At 43.6% G+C, this 24,942-nt stretch overlaps 1 protein-coding gene across 1 annotated transcript in view; it reads right to left on the bottom strand.

Moving 5' to 3' along the window:
- Positions 1 to 23,147, bottom strand: part of jarid2b (jumonji, AT rich interactive domain 2b) — a 128,511-nt gene extending 105,364 nt beyond the window's left edge. Inside the window, exon 1 of the mRNA XM_049603152.1 lies at positions 22,521 to 23,147. Within this exon, the coding sequence (XP_049459109.1) occupies positions 22,521 to 22,565 (45 nt within the window). The 5' untranslated portion in view covers positions 22,566 to 23,147. The remainder of the gene's footprint in view (positions 1 to 22,520) is intronic.
- Positions 23,148 to 24,942: the final 1,795 nt, after the last annotated feature.

Here is a 24,942-nt window from a genome sequence, read left to right as displayed (position 1 = left end):
TGTCAGTGCATTTACGTGTGTACTCGCTGCACTCCCTCTTGTTCCCCCACACCTCCATTTACCACCTAGGTCACATCCGCCACTTTCCCGGTAAAGTGAATAGCTCCTGAGTGGATGGGAAGGCCTTGTACAGCGAGAGCAAATGTGGCCCGTTGTTTCAAACAAACGCTACTCCCCTGCTCGCACACACCTACGCACACTGTCACTCACTTTGTCTCACGCACACAAACACGAGTTCTCTGAAATTACCATCTACAAGACGTAATGATGTGGCTTGCTGTATAGACACAGCACGGTGCCATTTCTCTTTTGTTATGCATGGATAAGTGGGATCAAAGACAGTAGCAGCACACTGGGGCAAATGTCAGGTTCTGTTACTAACTACTGCTATAAAACAGTGTGACCATGTACAGCACTGTCACATTGTGTGAAGCTAATTTACTGATTAATAACTGTGCCAACAGGGTTCAAATGAAAAGTTACGTGAAATCTATTTCCTGGCAATCGAGTGTCCGGACAGCTGAGTGGACCAAATATAAAGGTTGTGGATGTGACTACTTTTTGGAAAACCAGTGGTGACGTCACGAAGATTTTCCCCTCTCTAAGCCCTTGATGTTTATTGGTGATGGAGGCTTTTCTTGCCAGTTGTGTCATAATGAAACTCATCTGAAATCAGGTAGTCTTCCTGTCAGCGCAGCTGAGGAGGAGGAGGAGGTGGTGCAGGGGAAAGTGTAAAGACGATGACTAAGATTAACACATTTTCTTAAAATAATTTGCAGAAAGCATCTGACTGGAGCTAAAGATACAGTAGCTTTTCCGTTTATCTTGGAAAACACAGGGGCAAACGCACATTTAGAGAGCCAATTTGAATCTGAGCCTTAGGACATCACACAGCATGTGCGTCGATGTTTAAAGTAACTATTTTTACCCCAGTACCCAACGCTAACATTCAAAGTATTTTTTGCATGACCAAACCACAGGAGGCCGAGCAGGAGGCCCATGCACTATCCCCAGGGAAACCCTGTGCATGTTTGCGTGCCAGGCATCTCTCCCGCTGGTTTGAATAATTAACTTGGGGCCTCTTTATCCTCAGGGCTTATTCAGAGTTGTTGGACCGTTGACTCACCCTTTTTAATTCCTTCAGGTTTTGGCTAAAAACGGGGAGACAGGGCCAGCTCTTATGGGACTGCGCTTAAACACAACACACACTTTCTCCTCTACAGGGTGTGAAAGTTTGTGGTTTGTGGCCACCAAGTCATTTCAGAAAGAAAACAAAAAGGAGGAAAGACTACCTTGCAAGACAAGATGATGCACAGCTTCTCTGATCTGTTCCCAGTTACCCAAAACACGGGGATTTCTGCTAATTGTGTACGTGTTTTTGAGTCTGACTAAAGGGTGTAGGCACAGAGTAGATGAGAAATTTGTATGAATAGGACTGACAGTAATGGAAAACTTCATACTTATGAGAACAGTCACAACGTAAAGAAACTGTGTTTTACATAACTTTCTATGCATTTACATTAGAGATGTGTAAACCACCTTCTAACGTAGACCAGAGTCAACCAGACACAACCTATGCCGAAAGTTTCAGGGTCGTCAACAGTCTCAGTGAAAGTGAAAGACACTGCCTTGTTACTTTTTGGTAGCCTTACACAAATATTTAGTTGTCGGTGTATCTTATATCCACTTAAGTTGGCAAAAAACACATACAGCCAACATATTTTCAAAGTTTACCTGAGCTAAAGTGGCTTAGAGGAAGTGGGAGTAAAGAGCCTCAGCAAAACGCTTGCGTTTCCGAATCAATGTTTTATTGACGTGACTGGTAGCGAGCAGCACTTTTTATTGTATTTGGCAGGCCATTGATCTGAACACGTGCTGATCTCTCCACTCATCTATATTCATTTGGGCGCTTAAGGCACCTTAAAGAGACCGATGGAGAGAGGGTGCTAGTGGCCAGAAGTACACACAGACACACACTAAAGACAGAAATTGGAGGACCGTTCTTCATATGTTCGGAGTCGCTCGAGGGAACACAAGGCATACATGGTGTGTTAACATTTAACAGCATGTTGTTAACATGTAGCTTTACTGAGCGTGCGTTCAATCAATCAACACATTTACAAAGACAGATCTCAACATCAGTCGGTATCCAAAGAAAATTCCTCAAGTTGAGACGGCCTCTCCTTGTGCGTTTGAGCCATATTTCTACATCTATAGCTTGCACATTTCCAACCTGTGTTTGTTTTCTCTTTGGTTCTGCGCTAAATATGCAAACAAAAAATGCAGCTCTTATACAACAACATACAACATACCCAAGGACATAGCACAGCAGCCATTAAGGAGCAATCTCAAGCTCTGGTTTCACTTCCCATTAGCCGTTCAGAGCCATGACAATACCCATGGGGGGGGGGGGGACTGCAACCGTGGCTTTTCCCCTCTACCAAGGCCTTCACATCACTCAGTTCTTTCTTTCTCTCTCTACATATAAGCCACCAACTCTTCCAGAAGTCCCGTATTTTACAAGATAACATTTTTCACTAAATGTCTGATTCAAATTTCTTTCCCTTCCTGTCCTCTCTTCCTATATAAAAGGGAAGGATGTGTGAGAGGAGGCAGTCAACCTCTAACCTTAGTGACCCTGGGGAGGCATCAAGGGCACAGGGGTGATTTTTGGGAATGAAAGTTACTGCATATGCCATTATGTTACATGTTGCATTAGGTGTGTGCTGAGTTATTAGTGTCTCCTTCCAAATGTAACTGGAGTTACTTGCTGATGTGTTTTAAGTAAGTAAGTGTAAGTCTACAGCCAGGTGACCTTTTTTGTGGCTGATCTGTCAGATTTTAATAAATACATTTTCAAAAAAATCCTAAAAAGGAAATTTAAATCCTGCACATTTGGAATATGGTATGGTTGCACTGTCAGGATCTTATCCCTGCCCTGTATCCATGTCCCAATGACCAAAGTCAGTTTTACCTTACTCCTGCCCCAAGCTCCTGCCCCGTCTTCCCCCACCTCCGGTCCCAGATTACCCATCAATCCTATTTCATTCCACTGGCTCAGACAGCCCACCAATCAGACAGCAGGATGGGGAGGAATATGATAGTGGATTGGCTCATGGGGGGGGGAGGGGTGGAGCCGCTCAGCCATCCCCTAACAACAGCAGCGTGCTGTGAAATGAGTGAGTGAGCACGAGAGACACAGAGAATTCACTCGTCCAATTTCACCGTCTCTAGTGTTTAGTTCTTCCTCTCTACTTCTTTAGTTGCCTCTCGTGCCGGTGCCTTTCTGTCTTTCTCTGAATCCTTCGTGCACACTCACTCTGTCTCAAAAATAGTGCTCTCCCTCCGTCCAGTGCCCCCCCTCCCTTCCCCTCGCTCGGCTGTCAGTCTGCATATGACTGCTGACTCTGTTGTTGCTCGCAGCGACATTGAACAGAGCTCTGCCGGTGCTTCAGCCGTCACATACATACACACACACACACGCACGCACGCACGCAAACACACTTGCCTGACGCTGTGGAAGCCGGGGGAGGTCAGGCTGGTTCCTGGCGGAAGGAAGCAAATTACACCCTCTGCTACACATGCCCACACATAAGTGCATATGTGCACGCACACATGTATGCACTTGCACACACACACGCCATTCAGCTCGGGTTGAACAGGGTCTTTTTTGCTGACCTACTTCTTTACTGTCACTCAGGCGAAAACACTGGGCACACTCGCACTCAACATAAAGTCTGCAATAAAGGCCGCAATAAAGACTGCTGTTCGCATCATGTGAATGTTTAGGATCAAGAGAAGGCTTCTAACCTCACAGGCCCCCTCCTTCCCCCTATCTTTCCTGTGGTGAGGAGACGGCTACAAAAAGAGGCCCCCTTCTGTAGACGAGAGGTGTTAACAGCCAGCTACAGCCTCCAGCAGCCATCTTGTCTGTTTGTGCACGTGAGAATAATAGAACGAGAGTAGAAATGAGAAGCAGAAAGCTGTTTTGAAAGTGTGTGCGTGTTATTATAATCACACACTTTTAAACTCTCAGCTATTTAGCTCAGCTATCATTTTGGCATTTTGTAAGATCACATCTTTAATTCTGTCCTGTGATCCTCACATGACAGCGAGAGATCCTTTTTCAGCGCAGCTGTGGACGGCTCGCCACATCTCCATTTAGACTGCTTTTGACCAAAAACGACCTTGACATACTTTCTCTGCTGCCTTTCTTAAAGCAATTCCTTTTAAAATAGAAAATGTTTGTACAAAAGTGATAGAGGGCTGCAGCTCTGCCAATGCCTCTTCTTTATCTCCCGAATGATATCAAGCACAAAGCGCTTCAAGCATGAACAACCTTGTCTTGGCCTCTGCCGGAGCCACTTGTTGTGTGTTTGCAGGGTTTGACTAACACCTGGAAACTCTAATTCTTGTGTTGTAAATGGTCTTTCAACACATAGTTCAGACTCAAGTCAACTGCTATTTAGTCGAGATATGAAAACTCTTGGATTACAGCCGATGAATAAAGACCAAGTCACGGGCATACTTTGACTAACTTAAGCACAAAAGTTCTGCTATTCACATCTCTCATCACCTAGGCAACCCACTGCTTACAATTCACTTTTCTTTAACAAGTCCTGGAGTTCAAAAGTTGCCTCAAACTACAACTTCAGAAATACAGCCTACGTGCCGAGGTTCTCACTCTAACATTAAAAGATATTTAAGTGGACCCTCCTCTTTAGAAACTAGTCAAATACAGAGTTTCAGGTGGTTTCCAGATAGAACTTGATATATTTATGAAGTCTCTGGCTTAATCAATGCAGCGTAACACTACCATGCAGCTGTGGTGTACTTTTTCAAATGGCGTTGAGGTTTGCCACGGTCATGGATTCATAGCTGGCTGATCTTAACCGTTTGCACCATAACACCTGCAGCTTAAACAGGTGAATATTAGAGAGGAAGAGAGGTGCTTCCCAGACACACAAAGGCCTTATCGCAAACCTCCAACCATTGCGCACACGCGCACACACACACACACACACACACACACCGCAGGAAACCCACAGAGGGGGAAGCATGTGCCCATTGTCAGGGGGTCTCATGAGCCCCCCTGCTCTTTCAGCCTTGACAATAGCTGCATTGATAACACCTACCCAGCTAGAGAGATACGAAAGGAGAGGGAGAAGGAAAAAGGGACGAAGAGGAATAGAAGGAAAAAGGCATTGCAGCCTGTCAATGGATATCCATTCACTTCCTCGCTATGCAGAACATTTTACCCCCCAATAAGGAAAGTGAATTCTTGTATGAGAGCAACTTTTTTTCTCTCCTCTCAAGAGACAATAAAAACAAACAGAAAAAGCTGCAGCGAGATGAACGGAAAAAAAGAGAAAGCAGCAGAGATAGATAGAACTCGATAACCTTGCGTTGGTTATCAGTCAGCCAGTCATTCAATCAGCCGCTGATGGGTCAGGTTGGGCACGCTCAAAATAGACTCTGCCAGTGAGTGACAGCTGCCTTCATAAATCAATCCATTTGACAAGTTATTCATACATCAACACCCTCGTTTATGGAAATCATATGCAAGCTTGCTGTCGAGCAGTAGAGGCATTTACAAGGGACTTACCAATTCCCCCGCAAGATCATTTGGTGTTCTTGCAGTGCCGAGGAAAAAAAGATAATTTTTTATGGCAAGCTTTTCACTAACGAGGGGAAAGAACGATAAACGGCGCTAGTTTGGAGATCTGCAATTTAGACACATCCACACACTGCATAGCAGAGAAGCAGGGAAAAGGAATAAAAGCTAAAAGTCGCTGACATTAAAATTTGTGCATGAAAAAGAAAATCTATTCCTCTTTATAGCGGCAGAGGTTAAAGAAAAAATTGATTCAAGCATCGTTATGATCTTGCAACCACAGGCACACTAGGAATCTTGGGCCCTCATGTCAACAGCTCACTCCTGGCCTGAAACAATAAATATCTAATCCCTGTCATGTTACAGGGCCCCTGTGTGGCTCTGGGGCCCCTGAATCGATCAGGGTATTCCCCCCATACGGTGCCCCTGCCTGCGACACAAGTGAAGGGAGGAATCAATGGGATTTGGCATGTGCTACAGATGCAATAACAAGACGAGTGAATGAAAGATTTAAAGCTGTGTGTGCGAGTGTTTATGTATGGTTTGTGTGGAGGGATGATTGAGTGATAAGTTCAGCGTCATGCTATAATTCTCATGATGTGGTGAGTGTGCAAAATTTATAGGAACATGACAAAGACCAAAAAATGAGGCAAAGGGGCGAGGAGATGCTGAGTACACGTGCAGCTTCATTTCCCATGATACCACCTTGGCCATCCGCTCCACTCCAGATGATATGTCATGAGGCTAAAGTGACATTCACACAGGGTCAACAAGCTTGACCCAGGTAAAAAAAAAAAAAAAAAAAAGCTCCTGTAATCACCTTAACAACCTCTTGTATTTTCCAGTTATGGAACCACAACGAGGGCTCTGTGTTAACATTAACAACGAGCTTGACTTGTCACGTTTAACTAATTCAATAAAATGAGGCGCCAAACAATTCTCTAGCTCCAGTTCCAGCAACACTGATCAGGAAAAATGGCATGTCATGTAAGCCGGAGTCGACACTGAGATTAAAAATTCAATATAGGCCAAGTCGCTCGATATCCCCGCCATCATACAGTATTTCAGCCACGCTAATCAAATTCACAAGCATGACCTCTGGGGTATATTAAATGTGTATATAACATGTGTCATCTCTCAAATGTTTTGCAGGCGAGATATCCATCTACACTAGTAAATACAGCGTAAAGAAATAGTGAGCCAGCAGCAGTTGCAGTAGCTGCAACAAATTTGCTCCCCATAAAAATGAGCAGTGGATAGATTTCAGTGTGCAGCTTGCCAGAACCACGGGAGGGAGACTAAATGATTATGTTACAACAACACCGCTCCAGCTCTCAGAAAACAACAATCAGGGTCTGGGTAGGATATTGCGGCCGAGTAAAATTAAAGGGGAGTGGGAGCGAGACAGGCCGAGGAGGGAGAGTGGGAGATGGATTTTATGGAGATCGTCGGGGGGCTGTGTGTCTACGCAACTAGCAGCAACTAGCCTGCTCTGAAATTCATACATCCTCCTCATGAGGTGACAGGAGGAGGCAAGAGAGAGATAAGCTTCTTCTGTGTCCAAGCAGCTATGACAGGCTGATCCAGTGCAGAGTATGACCTGTCACTCAAACTCTGTTTGGGCCTTTTCAACAAGCCAAGGTTCAAAACCCCCAAAACGCTTCCTCTGAACATACAGTGTTGCACCACTGGGGACCAAAGAAAAACAGTGCCACTGCAGTGGCCTCTGAATGGTTAACCAGTGGCAGGCTGAGCCTAATGCAGATTGTCAGGGAGATAAGATCACCGGTTAGTGTGGTGGTTAATGGAAGCCACCACAGCCCTCCACTGACAGTTGACAGGAAAGGCAGGAACAGGAGCCCTACCACGGTCACACAAGTACCGCTTACTTTCTAATCTGTACTTTGATGATACTTCAATGTTACAAATATAAGTATGTTTTCTTAAGTGTATACTCACCTGAAAATAAGAACTGTTGCTTTTTCGTTAACGTAGATGAGCTGTTTATGTCTACAGAGGGAGTGGGTCCTCCTCTGCAGAGATTTTGCACCACCATGTATCTACAGTAGCCCAGAACAGACAAACCAAACACTGGCTCCAGATAGGGCCACTTGTGTTTTCTTGTTTTCATATTGGCCACCATCACACTGGCAGCCCCTCCATTAAAGGAAGGCCAGAAAAATATTTATTTAACGTTAAAACTGCCTTATTCAGTGATTTTACCAGTTTACAGCACCAGGTGCATTTGTTTTTTTTTTTTGTTTTTTTTTTTTAGAAGAGCCCTCTGCGGAAAAGTTGGCTCCCAGTAAAAACCTCCTGAACGCCTCGTTTTTAAGTTATCAGAGATGAAAAAAAAAAAAAAAAAGTAAGCTCACATTAGTAGAGACAGGGCTAACAGCCTATCTCTTATGAGTCAAAACACTAGTGTTCTACCAGTTTATATCACCTGGTCTGTTTGTTTTGGAGAGGAAGAGACCTCTGCGGATAAATCCTAAGCAATGAACACTGAAAAAATTCTAACCAGGAGAAGTTTCAGGTGGTTTCAATCTGCAATCCTCATAGCTAGATGCCTATAACTCCCCCTAGATCTTAAACGCTGCTCTTTAAATTGAGTTCCTGAATTGTGCATACTCTTGCAAAGTCTCTGAAGCGCAACAGCTAAAAATGAACCTGTGACATAAGATCCATACATATGGGACAAACAACATACATCATATTCTCATCGCCAGTATGAACATGGTGAAAGACAGACAGAAGATCTATCAGCTAAAACAAAATGTGTCTTTTCAGGTTCGATTTTCAAAAGAGCTTTGGCCAGAGACATTTGAATCTAGCTTTACACTACCACATCCTATGTTTAACAGACCAAAACTAGATTTAAAATCAGATTACATTCGAAATCACTTAGGGAAGCCATAAATGATAAGACCATTTTTATCTTACAAAATAGGCCTGAAGAAACTAGAGCTGAGACAGCTGCAAGAGGCTGCGGTGAGAGCCAAGCTGCTGTTGTACAATACATACACAAACTTTTTAATACATTGCAAAATGTGTGAGATTAAAAGCAACTAAGACTGTTCACAAATGTTCCCAGACAATACTGAAACCAACATCTAACACATACTGCGCTTCACATTGAAGTATACTCAATTTACAGTGCAGCACAACTGCTCATTTACAACTCACCTAGACCTCATAGTGCTACATCCAAAGCCTATTTTCTCTGTATTCTGCTGTGTCCAACATCTTAAGCCTTTTTAAAGCCTCTGTTTGTGTGTGTGTCTCTGTGTGTATGTGTGTGCGCGTGTTGCTGTATGACTGCAGATTACACTGTAGCCAGAGAACGTTATGAAACAAAGCCAGGGCTTAGGCAAGGGAGTTCCTCTGCTTGGGGAGTTGTAGTGCAGGCCCAGGAGTCCATTCCCTGGCACAACCGCTGGCACAAAAAAAGACAAGAGGCAATTAAGAAATGATTTTCACCTCACAGCTTGGGACAAAACCCTCGTACCTCACCCCACCCCTTGCTCCGCTCACTCCACTATCGCACACAAAGGCAAAGTCTCCGAGGCCTAAAGGGGGCCCAGAGAAAGGGGGGCGAGGAGACCGGCACAATACAGGGGACAGAGAAAGAGAGAAGGTGAGAGACGGCGAGTAAAGAGGGAGTGTAAGAACAGTGAGGCAAGGTAAAGGAGAGACTGTGTGCAGAAGCAATGGAGCAGGCAGTGTAGATGGAGGCAGAGTGGAAAGCAAAAGAGTGCGAGAAAGAGGTGAATAATGGCGTTGGTACAGTGGGGATGAAGAATGAAGGTGATGCATGAGGGGCGATTAGATGGCGTCAGTGTAGCTAGCAACCCACAGAGGAGAGGGACAGAGGGGGGGGCGCCCACACGTGTATTGCAGACTCTATCACTGGTAATGGACCTCAAAGGGAGCCTGGGTAGGAAGCCAAATAAATGAGTGTAGGTCCGAGCACAGGGAAGAAAGAGGTGGGTCAAAAAACATCAACCAGCTCCAGCGCAAGCTGCACGGGTGGAGCAGGTTTAGCTACGTCACGAATGGGAGAGATGTTTTGTTAGCGCGCCTAGCTGTTGTGGGTTTGTTATCAAGTCACACGGCTATCTGGTGGTCATCTACAAATTACATAACTTCATTACTGGATAAATTCTGTCTGATTCAGTCTTTCAATCCATTAATAATGTCATCAGTACAACAAACAGTGGACGCACTCAACAGACTGAGTGAGATATCAGCGAGATATCTCAGTGTTGTCAAAAGTATCAATTTATTGATGCATATCGAGTCTGAATATTTTAAACCAAGGGTGTCGAACTTATTTTAGTTAGCCACATACACTCCGATTTGATCGCAGGTGAAGAAAGTTACTCAGTGTTTAACTTGCTCCTGAAACCTGGCATCTTTTAGCCTTCATAAGTGCATCACTATTAGGTGAGCAAGGTCAACCTGTGGGCCGGAATAGACCCTTTGGAGAGCCAGTTCTGGTCCCTGTGCTGTATGTTTGACACCCCTGTTTTAAACGGTTTCAGTACTCATTTTCCCACAGTATTGATACACCACCACCAGCTACACTTTCCCACTTTGTCTTATTGTTAATGTAGTCATTCTGCTGCTCTCTGCTACCATCCAAAAAGTCATGTTATAACTTTGCTATGTTTATCTTTTAATAAAGATGTATCATTGTATGCCTTCAGGTCAATTTTTCCCCATGGGATCAAAATTGGTATTGAATGTAGACATTTTTCAAGGTATTGTACCGAAGTTAGAAATTCCAGTGTAGTGACAACACTGCGTCAAAGTTGCTCTAAATTAGTTGTAAGTGATTTAACACGCAATACAATAAACCTCTGAGTCAAAGCTCTACCTCACCATGAGACATGCAGCCCACCCTGGTTGTGGCCACTGTTTGATGCTACTGCTTTCCCTTTCCCGTAAAGATGCAGAATTTCACTTGTGACCAAATTTTTCTAATCGGGGTGAAAACTACGGCCTGATTTAGAGTACAGATAGTGAACATGGTTTATCTCTTCAATGTTGTACAGTAAAATCATCTTAAACATATTTTTTCATTTTAAAAAAATGGAGGTTTGGAGATATTTGTCTGTCTATATTTTTTGTGCAACATAAAGCACTAAAAGTTTGAATCCAAAACTCACGGTGTCCCTGTTACTGTCAATAATCTTGCTCTGTCTGGAACTTTCAATGAAAGGACATTGTCTACACAGCTATATACCGTTAAGTGTGAGTGAGAAAATGCCTTTTGTGACACGCATAAGGCATTCTGACTCATAACTCCGTGCCACATAAAGATGCAAGTCACAGCTGCTGTTGTAAATATAGTTAGTGCATTACAGACATTAAAACATCAAGAAGCACATTGCTGGGATCAATCATTATGATGGAGCGCACACCACTGGCATAATTACATCTATACCTGCTACTGCTCGCCTCTTAAGTTATATATGCTGGTGCGTATTGTTGATTTATTTGTAATCTGTGCACAAATAAGACACACAATGAATTCACGTATAACTTCTCCACCTCAGGAACACGACAGGAACTAAAACCAGAATTAAAAACAACTGTCATATACGACTGAATGGTATGAGTAATATGAAATTCCGCTCTTGATTTCAGTGATTGAATGGTGGGGGTGTTTGTTCAGAATGAAAATGACTGTCTGTAATGGTAAAATAACTGATCTACTGTCAGGAAATGGGCTAACAGCATAAAAAAGTGGGAGCGTATGAGTTTCTTATGACTATTGCAATTTACAGAATAGACGTCACAGCAGCCGAGTGATACAAGAGAGGCAGATGACTAAATAAAGAGGAGTGTTAACAAAAACATTTTCTTTTCTCTGAGAAGCTCTACAAATGGTTATCAAGATAAAAGCATGTTTACTTTTATGTCTCTCTCTGTCTTGCCAGCTTTACTGAGTGCTCAGAGGCAAGAAATTAAAAGTCTTAAATTTGTACATTTCTGTAGAAAAACATTCAGCATAGGCCTACTTGTAAAATTTCCCTTCTCGGCTACATTTTCTCAGTTTCACTGTTTCTCACTTAATTTCTCTGACACATGATAGCAAGACAGATCTAGTAACTTCCCCTGAATGCAGCCAGGAACCAGATGCTCCAACAACAACCTAACTTCACTCTTCCTCTGGTTCCACACCCATGAGCTAGCTCTGAAACAAAAAACAGAAGAGATGTTTGACTTGTTCAGAAACCTTGTCAGCGTGTCAGTTTCTATAGAAACCTAGGGGCAAGAGGTGTAAGGCCCCCCAATCGCATAAGCCCACCCCCAACACACACACATACACACACACACACACACACACACACAGCAGAGGCAAAGAGAAGAGAGTAAAAGGGGGTATACTCTCTAGTCACCATGGTAACTTCCTGCTTGTTGGCTTACAAATTATGTTTAGCCAGAGTTTGTTTCGATTTTCTCTTAGATGCTAACCAACACCTGCATTACTCATTTCAAATGTGTGAAAGTGAGCATGCATCCACAGCAGTCAGGCTTGGCATCAACCAGTGGTTACCTCACTTCCTATCCTCATTCTCAAACAATTAAATCTAAAAACAGCAAAGGCTTGCGTCAGCCTTTGTGATGTGCATGTGCTTTTTTTTCCAGGAGTGGCATTTTGTATGGAGAGTTCCGTTGACAGATCAGTAGACGGGCCTCGCCGTCACTGTGGATATTCCACTTGAGATGGTGCTTAATTTGATTATTTCAATCCTCTTGGATTTCTTCTCCTTGACGATCACAGGTTGTGATTTCCAGGGCTGGCCCTCTCCCCTTCCCTCCCCCCTCTGGCCTTGTGATGTTTGATCCACGGCCAGGGGAGGCCGGCCAGACATTCAGCCCAGACTCTGGCGCCCTTCCCTCAGTGTACCATGCACTCTAGCTCCCTGCTGTGAGGCCTGGAGGAAATCACGCAGCCAGGAGAATTATAAAAGCCCTCATCTATTGAGCAGAGGTTAAAAACGGGGGGAACAATACCATTGACTCATACTCTGCTTCTCTCTGTGGAGAAACTTAAAAAAAAAAAAAAAAAAACACCTATTGCTCAAAAAAAAAAAAAAAAAAAAATCAATGGGCAAAGAAAAAAAAAAAATCAATATTCCTGAACAAACTCTTGTCAATTTATACTGTTTTTAATTAATAGGAAGAGGAACAACCCCAAGGACACCCCCCCCCCCCCCCGCCCCAAAGTGCTTCACATAACAAGATTAGCATGAACAAATATTTAAGATGAATATTACAGCAAATATAAACAATTTACTACCAATAAAAATGTTTGGCAACAGGAAAAGACGACAGTAAATATTGAAAATGTGTCCAGCAGCTCATACATTACATTACAGTGAGGACAAGATTTACAAAGTGCAAAATGACAACCCTAGAGGGCCAGATTATGCGTGCACATGCATGTTAGTATGTTTTTTGTGTGTGTGTGTGTGTGTGTGTGTGTGTGTGTCTGGAAGGGTGGTGCTGGGGGGGGGGTTAATTCACACAGCTGTGTAAGATCAAACTGTAGAGAGGATTCCAAAGTTTCCTTTGGCAGACAAAATCAAAACAAAACGGATGGAAGAATGCGAGATGCCGACTGAGTGGGAGACCAAGAATAAGAGAGCTGCGAAACCGCCAACAACCTAATCATGCTGCTAAGCAGTCTGATCTTTCAAGCAAATGATTATCACATGCAAACACACACACTCAGGAAAAATTAAAACTGAGTACAGAGACAAGGGAACAGATCCGGCCGATCGCACATTGGCTTCTCCTCTGCTACTGCAAGGCAATTTTGCAGCTAGGCGAGGAGAAAATACCCCCGCTTCTTCCGTTCTCTCTCCAGCAGCGCTATCCCACAGAAAGCTCCCAACGCCTCTTTCCTCTTTTTGTAGCTGCGCTGAGTAATAGAGCGAATGAGTTGAGAGCGAGGAGGTGCGAGAGATAGAGTGGAACAGCGGAAGAAAAAAAATCCACTCAGTATTCTATTACAAGACAAGATGGGGTGTAATGCGTTTCTCATGGCGGGTGGAGGAAGGGGGTGTAGGATAGACGCAAACAGAATGTGTATATATTGACCTGCGAATCAAATAAACCGTTTATTCTGCCTCTTACAGCCCTCAACCACCCACCCACCCACCGCTACACCTCCTCATTCCTACCGCTTTCTTCACATGTGAGCTGACACGGTAACCAGCACATCCGACAACTCAGCAGCAGCATCGACACACAGACGCTTCCAGCAACCACGTTTCAGCATTGAAACATGCTCTTGTCCGTCCTCCAAAATACAGTTTGGCAGGCGGAATTGGGACGAGTGAGGGCCAGATGCAGTTAACACCTTTTCTGTAACCAGTCATTTTCCTCTAAATCAGTCAAAAACCACAACAACTACTTCTCTGTCTTGAATCAATAAACTTTGTATAAGACCCTCTTTACACCACGCCACCTTCACCACATCTACTTCTGTAAAATCTTTGAGCCAGGGCTGAAAAGTAGAGATTAGGCAACAACAGTGGTCACCCAGCCACTTTACTCCACTGCCTCATTACTCCTCTGGTTGGGGGAGGGAGGGAGGGAGGGGAGGGTGCCATCCTGAATTAAGGCCTCCCTCGCAAGGGGCCAAATGCTCGGTGAACAGGGTTGCGTTCGAGAGCTCTTGCACAGAAGGGAGGTCGCGGGTCCACAACTAGCCACGCATGCTAGAGAGCCACAAATGACCGTCGTGAAAAAGAGGGGATAATGATAGTCAAATATTGAAAAAAAGTTATTACAGGAAAATACCCTCATGAGAGATTAAATGAGAGGGCGATTTATCGGCCAAGGCAGAGCAATGCCAAAGAGGACCTGAATAGAGTGGCCAGTGGCTTATTGGCAGCAAGAAACAAACTGCTCCATCATAAAAAGAATGATTCATAGATTACTGCACTCCGTCGGGAGCTCATGAGACCATAACAAATAACAAGAACAGTTAAGAATGTATACGGCATGGTAAAACTGAATAGGATTCCGCAGACTGAAATCTGATGCGACCGTGCAACCAAGTGATAGTCACAGAAAATATGATAAGTCAGCATAAAGCATTTTCTTAACAGGCCCAACGGCATGAAGCTTCAGGATACACTAATCTTCATATCACAGTCAAGACATTTTATGATGCTGCCTACAGATTTGTACTGGCATATGTTTGGACGTGAAACTGGTATTCCGGGCAGAAAGAGAGGGAGTAATGGAGGATCGATACTGACTGAGCCTCTGCTCTGTTGCTTCATCCCTCGAGGCTTAATTCACTGAATGTGTGAAGACGATGGTGTCACAATAGGGGATCAGATGGGATTGACCACAGGATGAAAATGTAAGGAGTGTTTATTAAACTGATGTAGCTGAGATGAAGAGCGGGGAGAGGGTGAGCAGGGATCGGCCAAGAGGTTGTCTGAGGGACGTACATAATGGTCATTAAAAGCTAACGCCAGACTAAGCTACAATAGCTTGGTGATTCAAAAACAGATGAAAAGCAACCTAATGCCTGCTATTTCAGCTCTACAGAGCTTAAAGGGAAGCCCAGGGCTAAGCTGAAATTTGAACTAGAACCAAAAGCAGCCCAGTTGCAAAAATAAAATGTTGGTATTGTACATTTCTGCAAACCATGAATATGCTACATTTGTAGGTTTCATACGTATAGATTAGATTACATGTATATGAGCTGAATTTCTCATCAAGAGGAGAAGATGGTGGATGGTGTGACAGCTTGGCGAGACAACAAGCAGACCGCTGTTTGACCAACAAAAGTGGGTATTTTTTAAAAGGTGGGAACATTTCCAGCCATGTTTGTAGTAATAAAAGCATGTATTTTAACAACAAGGTTGGGACATTTCCAGCTATGTTTGTAGCAACAAAATAAGATATTTTTAACAAGAGTCAAGTACATTTCCAGCCATGTTTACAGCAATAAAAGTGTGTATTTTTAACGACAGGGTTGGGACATTTCCAGCCATATTTACAACGACAAAATCTGATATTTTTAACAGGAGTTTAGGTCATTTCAAGCCATGTTTGTAGCAACAAATGCAGGTACATTTTAATGACAGAGTTGGGACATTTCCAGCCATGTTTGTAGCAGCAAAAGCGGGTGTTCTTTTTAATAGGAGTTCAGGACATTTCCAGCCATGTTTGTAGCAATAAAAGCGCGTATTTTTGACGACAGGGTTGGGACATTTCCACCCATGTTTGTAGCAACAAACGCAGGTATTTTGTAACAACAGGGTGGAGACATTTCCACCTTTTGTTGCGACAACAACAGAGTTCGGACATAGTTAGCCATGATTGTAGCAACAAAAGCGGGTATTTTTTAAGAGTTCAGGACATTTCCAGCCATGTTTGTATCAACAAGAGCTAGTGTTTCTTAAAAACAGGGTTGAGACATTCCCAGAAGTGGGCATTTTTTGATGAGAGTTTGGGACATTTCTGACCATGTCTGCTGTGTGAAAACAAGGCATGTTAAGCCAAAGGTTGGTGTTTTTCTTATGTTAACCAAGAGGTTTGTGTGTCTAAACATGACCCCAAGTTAACCACAGCATAGTTACATCATAAAATTGATAACAGACATGTGACGACATGTAAAGTTTCAACACATCTGCTACATATGAAAAGTACAATTGACACATATGCGTGGATTGCAGAAACATACAATACCAATATTCATTCTGGTGTTTGGGTTAAGCAAAACAAACCATGATTTGAATGACTGTTTTGTATATTAATAAAAAAAGAGAGAAGGCTTGCACAAAGATATGGTACACAAAACAACTCAGTCAATTGTTTTCTTTTCATTCTACTATAGCTGAATGTCCTTCATGGACCCCACAAAGCCTGCAAGGCCAAACCAAAGACAAAGCTGAAGTGTTGATTCAGCTTCATAGGGATCCTGAACGGATAAGCTGTGGCAACCACTCACTCATTCACATACACACACACACACACACACACACACACACACACACACACACAAACGCATGAGTGAGCATGTGTGTTCACATACACACACACACACACACACACACAGAGCCTCTCAGGGCCTGACCAGCTGTCTCACTCCCCCATCTCCATCCAAACCCACAGGAGCAGGAGGATATAAATCACTCGGCAGAATGAAGACACGCACGGAGGGAACGCACGTGGTGTACGTGACACACACACACACACACACACACACACACACACACAGACACACACACACACACACTTGCATTGGCTGTCCACAACTGCACTGTGTCCAACCGTGCCTTGTGTCCAACTATTGGAGCATATGCTGTAAAACACACCTACACAGACCTACGTGCACACTGCACATGACAGAAACACAAAGACAGTCGTCACACCCAGTTTTATGTCATTACTCCTGTAAATGGCCGACGCTGCTGATATCCACAAGACACCTTGGTTTTAAGGTTGGCCTTAAAACCAGTTTATCTCACCTACTGACTGCAAGTGTACACCTTAAGACCTTTGCCTGTGTGTGCGAGTGCGCTCCTGTGCCAGCAAAGAGCCAGAGATTGCTCTCAATGCCAACAGCTGATAAGAGAAAAGGTCATATTGCATAACAGGGGTTTGTGCCGTGTTTGTGACATAATGCTGTAGAAAACTGACGCATGAGAAGAAGAGCAAGACGAAGACAGCAATGGGTAAACAGGGAGAGAGACTGTATTTGTGTCAGAGGAAAGAGCTGAGTGGTGATGCATTTGGCCGCTGAATATCCATCGCTGGTCCAAATTGAAGCCGGCAGCTCACAGAGAGCCCGTAATGATGCAGTAAACTCTCTGTTGGCAAAGCAGACTTTATCTAAGGGGAGAAAAAAAAAAGGGCTCCCTTCTCCTCATTTCAGCACAAACTTAATAAATACATAAATAAATAAGGCTGAATTAAATGAGGCTGGGCTCGCCAACTTCACTCCCAGAAATTTTTCTGGCACTGCTCGCCGATTCGGCAGGCCCTGCAAGAGAGATGAAGCCAAAGGGATGTGAGGCTGGGCCCGCAGCGTGGGAAGGACATCTTCCTCACTACTTTGCAAAACTGTTGAGGGGGACACGCACGTGAACAAAGTCGGCAGCTTCAACTACTTGAAAGGTTTCAGTGCAACAGAAATTTGTGTCACCATGACACAAAGAGAAATTAGGCTGCTTTAACACATCTGGTTATGTGTTATTTCTTATGTGAGGTATTTGGTACACTTTGTTTTCTCTCTTCATGTCAGTTATGTTCCACTGTGTGTGAATTGCTGGCAATCTTCATGAGGACTTTTTATATTCTTGGCAGTTACTTTTATGCCACGCTGATACAGTTTGGCAATGTAATCAAAGTAGCCCTGCTTTGATTTTCCCCCTCTGGTGAATAAAAAAAAAAAAAACAATAAAGCAAAATGATGTAACTTTCAAAATAAAAAGTATGATTCTCTGTGGCCTTTTATTTTAAGCTGTCTGTGCCACATCCTGCTGGTTTCACATTTAAAACACTCATCGCTGTACATTCTGCATGGGTAGACATTCATGGAAAAAAACTGTCTTGTCAGAATCACACTGACAAACTGAACAAGCACATATGGAAAGCACTTTTATCTTTCACCGTAGTGCCTTTCACAGGTGCCACGTGGAATGTAACCATAGAGAACGTAGTCAAATAAACAGGCAGTAAAACGCTGCTTTTGCCACAGTTCACTTTGGTTTGCCCTGGTAGCCATAGTGACGGGAGGTTGCAAAGTGATCCCTGCCATGTTGCACACGTGAGGAGAAGGGAGCTTATGAAAGAAGAATTTGCATTGAAACATAAGGTTAAATGAAGCGCATTGAGGCTCAGGCACGGTGAAAAAACAACCCTGTGACCCTCTCTTCATGGTCCGACATGAGGCCCACATTTCATTTGGACAGCCCAAGAACGAGAGAGCGAGACAGAGACAGAGAGACAGGGAGAGAGGGAGATAAAGAGAGGAAAAGGAGGAGAGGAGGGGGAGAGTCTGTGCCTTTGCACTCCCCACTCTGCCCCCGCTCTCTATTTTTGTTTCCTCTTTTTGTGCACGCTCAACGCACACACTCACAGTGCAATGGATTTCCAACTTGGCCCTCATCAGTTGTGCGCCTGATGAAACAAACACTGACAGCCTCTTTACATTTGTAAAGGCCCCTGCAGCAGCTGTGCTTGTCCCACACACACTATGCATGCACACAAACACGCACTCACTCACACACACACAACCTTTGAATCAGAGGCCTAGCCCCAGCTGGGGCCTACAGGAAGAGCCGAGTCTGCACAAAATGGCCCTGGCTGCACTGAGCTGCACTCTGCCGTGCTCTCCTGCTATTCTCACTTACACGCATTCACAAACACACAAACACAAACACACACACACACACACACACACACAAACACAAACACAAACACGCACAGTGTGTGTCATGTTTCGTTAGACAGAACAACACTGCCGCACATTAGCGCTTGCTACCTCAGTCATCACACAGCACCAACCTTCCACCACAGGTTTGAAAGGCACCAAAAACAGACAAAAATAAACCTAGAAAAACGCACTTTTAAAAACACCTTTAAATTGGAGAACAGAGACAGGCATGCTCGCTTGCTCCTGCACAGTCACACTAGTGACTAAGCATCTCTGGAAAGAAAACTGACAGGGCAAATTGGCTATTTTTGTTTTGTTCTGTTCACATTTGCAGCTATAAATTCCAGTGGAAAATGGTAATTGCCTTGTTTGCTTTTATTAAGGACTCATCTCCCTTTTTTCCCAATCATTTTATGACTGATGAATTTTAATATCATTCGCAGATAGTGGGTGTTTCTTGGGTGTGGAGGGTAGGGGCGGGGGGAGGGGGGGGTAACAACTCACACTCATGTTTCAGGGGAAATGGTTAAGCCAAGCATGTATAATTGTCTTACGCTAATTAAGGGGGGGTAGGAGGAGGAGGGGGGGGGGGGGGGATCAGTAGGGGCCAGGAGTCCTGTCTCAAAGCCTGGAGGGAGGCTCAGGGATCTGGACTCCTCCAGGTTGTTGTAGAAATGCACATTTGTGAGCCTTATTTGGCCTGGGCCAGACTTTATACATCAACTGCAGCTGCCGAAAACACATGACAGATGTGACACACATGCACACACCCAGGGCAGAAACATGCTTCCTGCAGTCGGGCACGTTTCCCCAGCACTGATGCTCTTATGAATAGTTCGCTATGAATAGACCAAATCACAAAAAAACCCAATCCAATTTTAGAGAATGTGACACTGTTGGCTATCGTAGTGTGAGTTAGTTTTAGGTGGGGATTTTTGTTTCAGTTAGTCATGTGCCATAGAAATGATCTATGGCACATCCTGTTTCCTCATTTTTGAGGAAGACCTACAAACAGGTTCACAAACTCAAAAAGTTTGTTTTCAATTCTGAACCCATTTTTAAACAATTGGAAATTAAAATATGGTTGAGGTAACCTAACTGAAACGGATGGGAGACGGCACTGTAGGGGTTAAAAAATTTTTTTTTTAAAAAGTCAACTCTGACTTTGACAGAGGACACTTTGGGATGTTGATGGCTACTGCAGACACATCTAGCACAAATGTTACACACAACAGCTGCAAAATACCATGTTAAATGTACTTTTTCAGTCATGTTAAACATCTGTCCGTGCTCTTTGGAATGACTCACATTTGTGTTTCCAGCAAATACATGTTGATGCCCATACATTTCTGTACATTTCGTTACTGGCACTCACGTGTTGAAATGTAAGAGGCTCAAGAGAAGACATACAGATGTGTTAGGATGACATCATCTTGTAGAGAGGGGATTTTTTTTTTTTTTTTGCCTTCAGTAAGACAACAGTATACATTGAAGTGGAACATAGAATCAAGTGATAAACTAAGCACACAATGATATGCTTATCTGGAGAGAATTTTAGTGGACACGTGTATATTTGTTCACACTTTTAGTTATTGTGAGACAAAAACCACATGGACACTTGAGAAAAAAAATGCTATTCAGGCTATTACTAGCAGAAACATTCACTCTATGCTTTAATTGATTACACATGAAATGTTTTAAGCTCTCCATACTTCAGAGAAACAGACAAAAAACAAGGTTAAATTAAGATCCAAGTAAGAATGCATGTTTGTGTTCACTTGCTCCCACAAACCTGTTGCTCACTTTGGCCTTTTGCGATATTTCCTTCCAGCACAGAATAAATGTGACAAATTGTTCTGGTTGAAAATTACATCAGCAACAAAGTGTGTGCGGGAGGGCCCACTTTTTAAAGACACTCCACGTGTTGTTTGGATGGAGGTGGGGATGGGAATGGAGATGGGGGTGGGGTGGGGGGGGTGCCTAGCTCTGCTGACTCCAGATATGTTTTGCTTGTGCACTTAAACGCAACAATGTGCCCACTTGGTCACCATAATCAACAGCAACAATCTATATATACATCAAAGAAGTGCAAGAAACTTTAAAAAGCCCAGACACACACATACACACACACAGAGGGGCCCGGCCAGTGTGTAGTCTGCATGAAAACCGATACATGGTAACTTAGTCGAGTGATAGGCTGAGCCATTCACACTTTGCAAGATTAAAAGTCCTCCTTTTTTCCATGCAGGAGAACAAATAGATCCTCACCAGACTACAATCTAACCTAAGTCTGGCCTCAACTGTTTTAATTCACAGCCCCTTCTCCAGAAATTCACCAGTGTTACTTGCAGAAAGAAAATGGTTGCTTCTTGGTATCGCTTCATACATGAGCCCCTGCAATGCGACTGAACACAGCCTCTTTAAAAGATTGGATCATTCACAAACACCGTGCTCGACCACGTCCGCCATGTGATGTGTGGTTTCATGTGAATTCGGTGGCTGAGGACGAGACCTAAAGGCTTGTAAGCTAATCCCTCGTAGGATTGCAAAAAATGGAGTTATTCCTCAGCGGGCTGCTGCAATATGTGTTCACAGAGGTCACACGGAGACCTGCAGATTTACTCACATCCTGACGGGCTTATCATTCACAGTAGGGACTCATAGCAAAGACAACCGCATAACAACAAACCCCAGAGTGTCCCCATGTCGTTTCAAGAGTAGAAATTGGGCGAATATGCTGAATTGCATGACCCCCTTTTCCCTGCTGCTCTCCCTTCACTCTTTATGGAGAAAATTAAAGAGCCACAACAGTCCGCGAAACATGTCGCTTTGCCAGCCCTACAGCTACAACACACACACACCAGCACACATCGCTATCTCACACATGAACTCCGAGCTTCAGCATGAGGATGGTTTTTACATGTGTATTCTCTTAAGAGCCGCAGTTTTAAAGCGTTGATAAAACGCTCAGCATGGGACGAAATGGAAGCCGAAATAGCTGAGCCATGGCCGACAGGCTCGTCTTCACGGCTCTGAATAGGAAGAAATGGGGCGCGAACAAAAGCCTTTTCTGGAAACACTTTGCCAAGTCCTTTAATTTCAACCCCTTTTATAGCTTTATCACACAGCCACACACACTATGCATGCCTCCATCACGCGTTCAAACGGGTCGAAATGAGCGAAGCAATCCTCCAAAGCACCCGATGTTCAAATCGCCTAAAACATGTCTGGTGTCGAAGAAACGCTGCAACACAGACATTGAATAAACATTGCTGTCTCTTTAAATATAAAGCATGTATTTGTTAACACGTTGAGGTAACTCACAGCCGTTACCTTTTACAGGATATTTGACCCAGATAGTAGACAAGCTGCCTGATGGTAACCTTCACAGCCCGTGATGAAAGTTTATGCATTTTCATCGAGACGAGCAACTTGAATAGAGCGACTGCATTTGCGAGCAATTGAGGCAAAAAGATCTTTACTTACGTATTTCTTTTGAATGATATTCCTCTTGGGTCTTTCCTTGCTCATTATGCAATCCCAAAAATAAATGTTTGGCTATAGAGAGAATGGCCACATGAATTTCTTTCTTTGACTCTCGCCTCTCCCGGAGCACCACCAAATGACGATTTAAATCCCCGGCTCTGTAGGAAAAGCTCGCTGGGCTTTTGCAGAATCCTCCTTCGGTGTTTCCCCTTAAACTACTCGGATATAAATCCCACAAAAATTCAAGGGTCGACGACGGTCAGAGACGGACTGGACCCAAACTCACTTGGGGATAACATAGTCAAAACAAATGCACAACAATAAGTTCCATTCGCCAAAACAGCTCGGCGTCTCGTCTCTGCGCACTCACTCCCGGCTCTTTTCAAATACATGAATATACTTGAGGTGATGTCAACAAGTTACATCTTGTTCGAGGCGACGACACGACGAGAAATTAATAAATAAAAAAATTAAAAATAAAACGTTAGGTGTCACGTCCTCGTTTTTTTTTTTAAGCTGGAGCCTGCGGTCGACGAGAGAGCTCTCCAGCAGCACTGCTCTACTGACTGAGAGCAGCTCCTTTCTTCCCCAGCCTCGGCCTCTCAGCCTATCACAGCCTACACCATTCAGCGGCAACTTCAAAATCCCGGTGAGACAGCCCTAAACACCAAACACCAACACAAATTCCTATATCATGCTCCTATATGGACATATACTGTGCTGTGGTGATTGCAGGTGACAGTTTATAGTCATCTTACGATAAATGGTGCGTTCAAAGTCCTGTAATATCAGTTTTGAGGCTTAGTGAGTCTGTGACATTTCAAGAAGTTTTAGTCACAAGAAAGCTTGTACTTCCCCTATGCAGGTACTATTTTAAGTCATTGTTATCTCAGTATTCGTACATCGTTGTAATGATGTGTCTATATAGGTCAATGAGATGTGACCTCTCGTCATGACCTCATGAGGAGCAGCTACATGTTCTTGATGTGGCCTACTGTATTTATCAGTTCCTACAAAAACTTTAAAGATGAAAGGTTAGATTTAAGACTTTTTTTTAAATGCTACTGAGAATTAAACTGCAGAGAAAAACATGAATCAACATTAATGACTTTGGGTTAGAGACGATATCGCCCAAATGTTTATTGGAACATTCTTTTTGTAACCGCTTATCCTATTAGGGGTTGTGGGGACACTGGAGCCTATCCCTTCTGACACTGGGCGAGAGGCAGGGTACACCCTGGACAGGTCGCTAGACTATCGCAGGGCTAACATATAGAGTCACACTCACATTCACACCTATGGGTAATTTAGTCACCAATTAACTAGCCTGCATGTCTTTGGACTGTAGGAGGAAGCCGGAGTACCCGCAGAAAAGCCATGCTGACACAGGGAGAACATACAAACTCCTCACAGAAGGGCTCCCCCACCCTGGATTCGAACCAGGAACCCTCTTGGGTAATTTTGAGTCACCAATTAACTAGTCTGCATGTCTTTGGACTGTAGGAGGAAGCCGGAGTACCCAGAGAAAACCCACGCTGACACGGGGAGAACATACAATCTCTGCACACAGAAGGGCTCTCCCACCCTGGGTTTCAACCAGGAACCCTCTTGGGTAATTTTGAGTCACCAGTTAACTAGCTTGCGTGTCTTTGCATCGTGGGAGGAAGCCAGAGTACCCAGAGAAAACCCACGCTGACACAGGTAGAACATACATACTCCGCACAGAAGGGCTCCCCCACCCTAGGATCGAACCAGGAACCCTCTTGCTGTGAGGCGACAATGGTAATGCTAATGTAACGTGAGGGTTCGATGTGTGGGGGTTGGACCGCTCCAGTTGGGAGTACACAGCAGGATGGAGACGGATAGTCTCTTAAGCAGCACTTTAATACTTTCAAACTTCAGCAGCTTCACAACAACAACGTTTTCTCACCATTACACTTCCTGGTTGGTGGTCACATGACTCTTAATCAACCAATGAGGAGTAAAAGGAATTAGGGTGAGGTAAATGTATATGAAAACTACTGAGGCAGATGCAGCAAACTATTTAAACGTGTTTAACAATGCTGCTGCAAATATTTTAACATGTAAATATTTAAATAATAATGGCAGATATAAATGTGCAAATAGTTGATTGTAGAAACACTGTAAATGCATTTCTAGCAATTTACTGTACCATTTAAATTAACTTAGCTTGTAAATCTTATATTAATATGACATTTTCATCTTGTGGCAGAGATGAGGGTAGAATAGAACTAGGAAATATCTGATTTCAGTGAGTTTTCCATTTTGTGTTTCTCACGCTGCATTTGGATTTCAACTACCTGGAGTCCCATTGTGCCAAGTTTGAAAAACTTTTTGCATAAAATACTCTGATCCTTGTACGCATTGCCTTGTACAGGTTTCAGCCATGCCACAAAATCTT

The sequence above is a fragment of the Epinephelus fuscoguttatus genome, linkage group LG17, assembly GCF_011397635.1.
Source record: "Epinephelus fuscoguttatus linkage group LG17, E.fuscoguttatus.final_Chr_v1".
NCBI lineage: Eukaryota > Metazoa > Chordata > Actinopteri > Perciformes > Serranidae > Epinephelus > Epinephelus fuscoguttatus.
The sequence above is the reverse complement of the archived record's forward strand: the minus strand, read 5'-3'. Positions and strand labels throughout refer to the sequence as shown.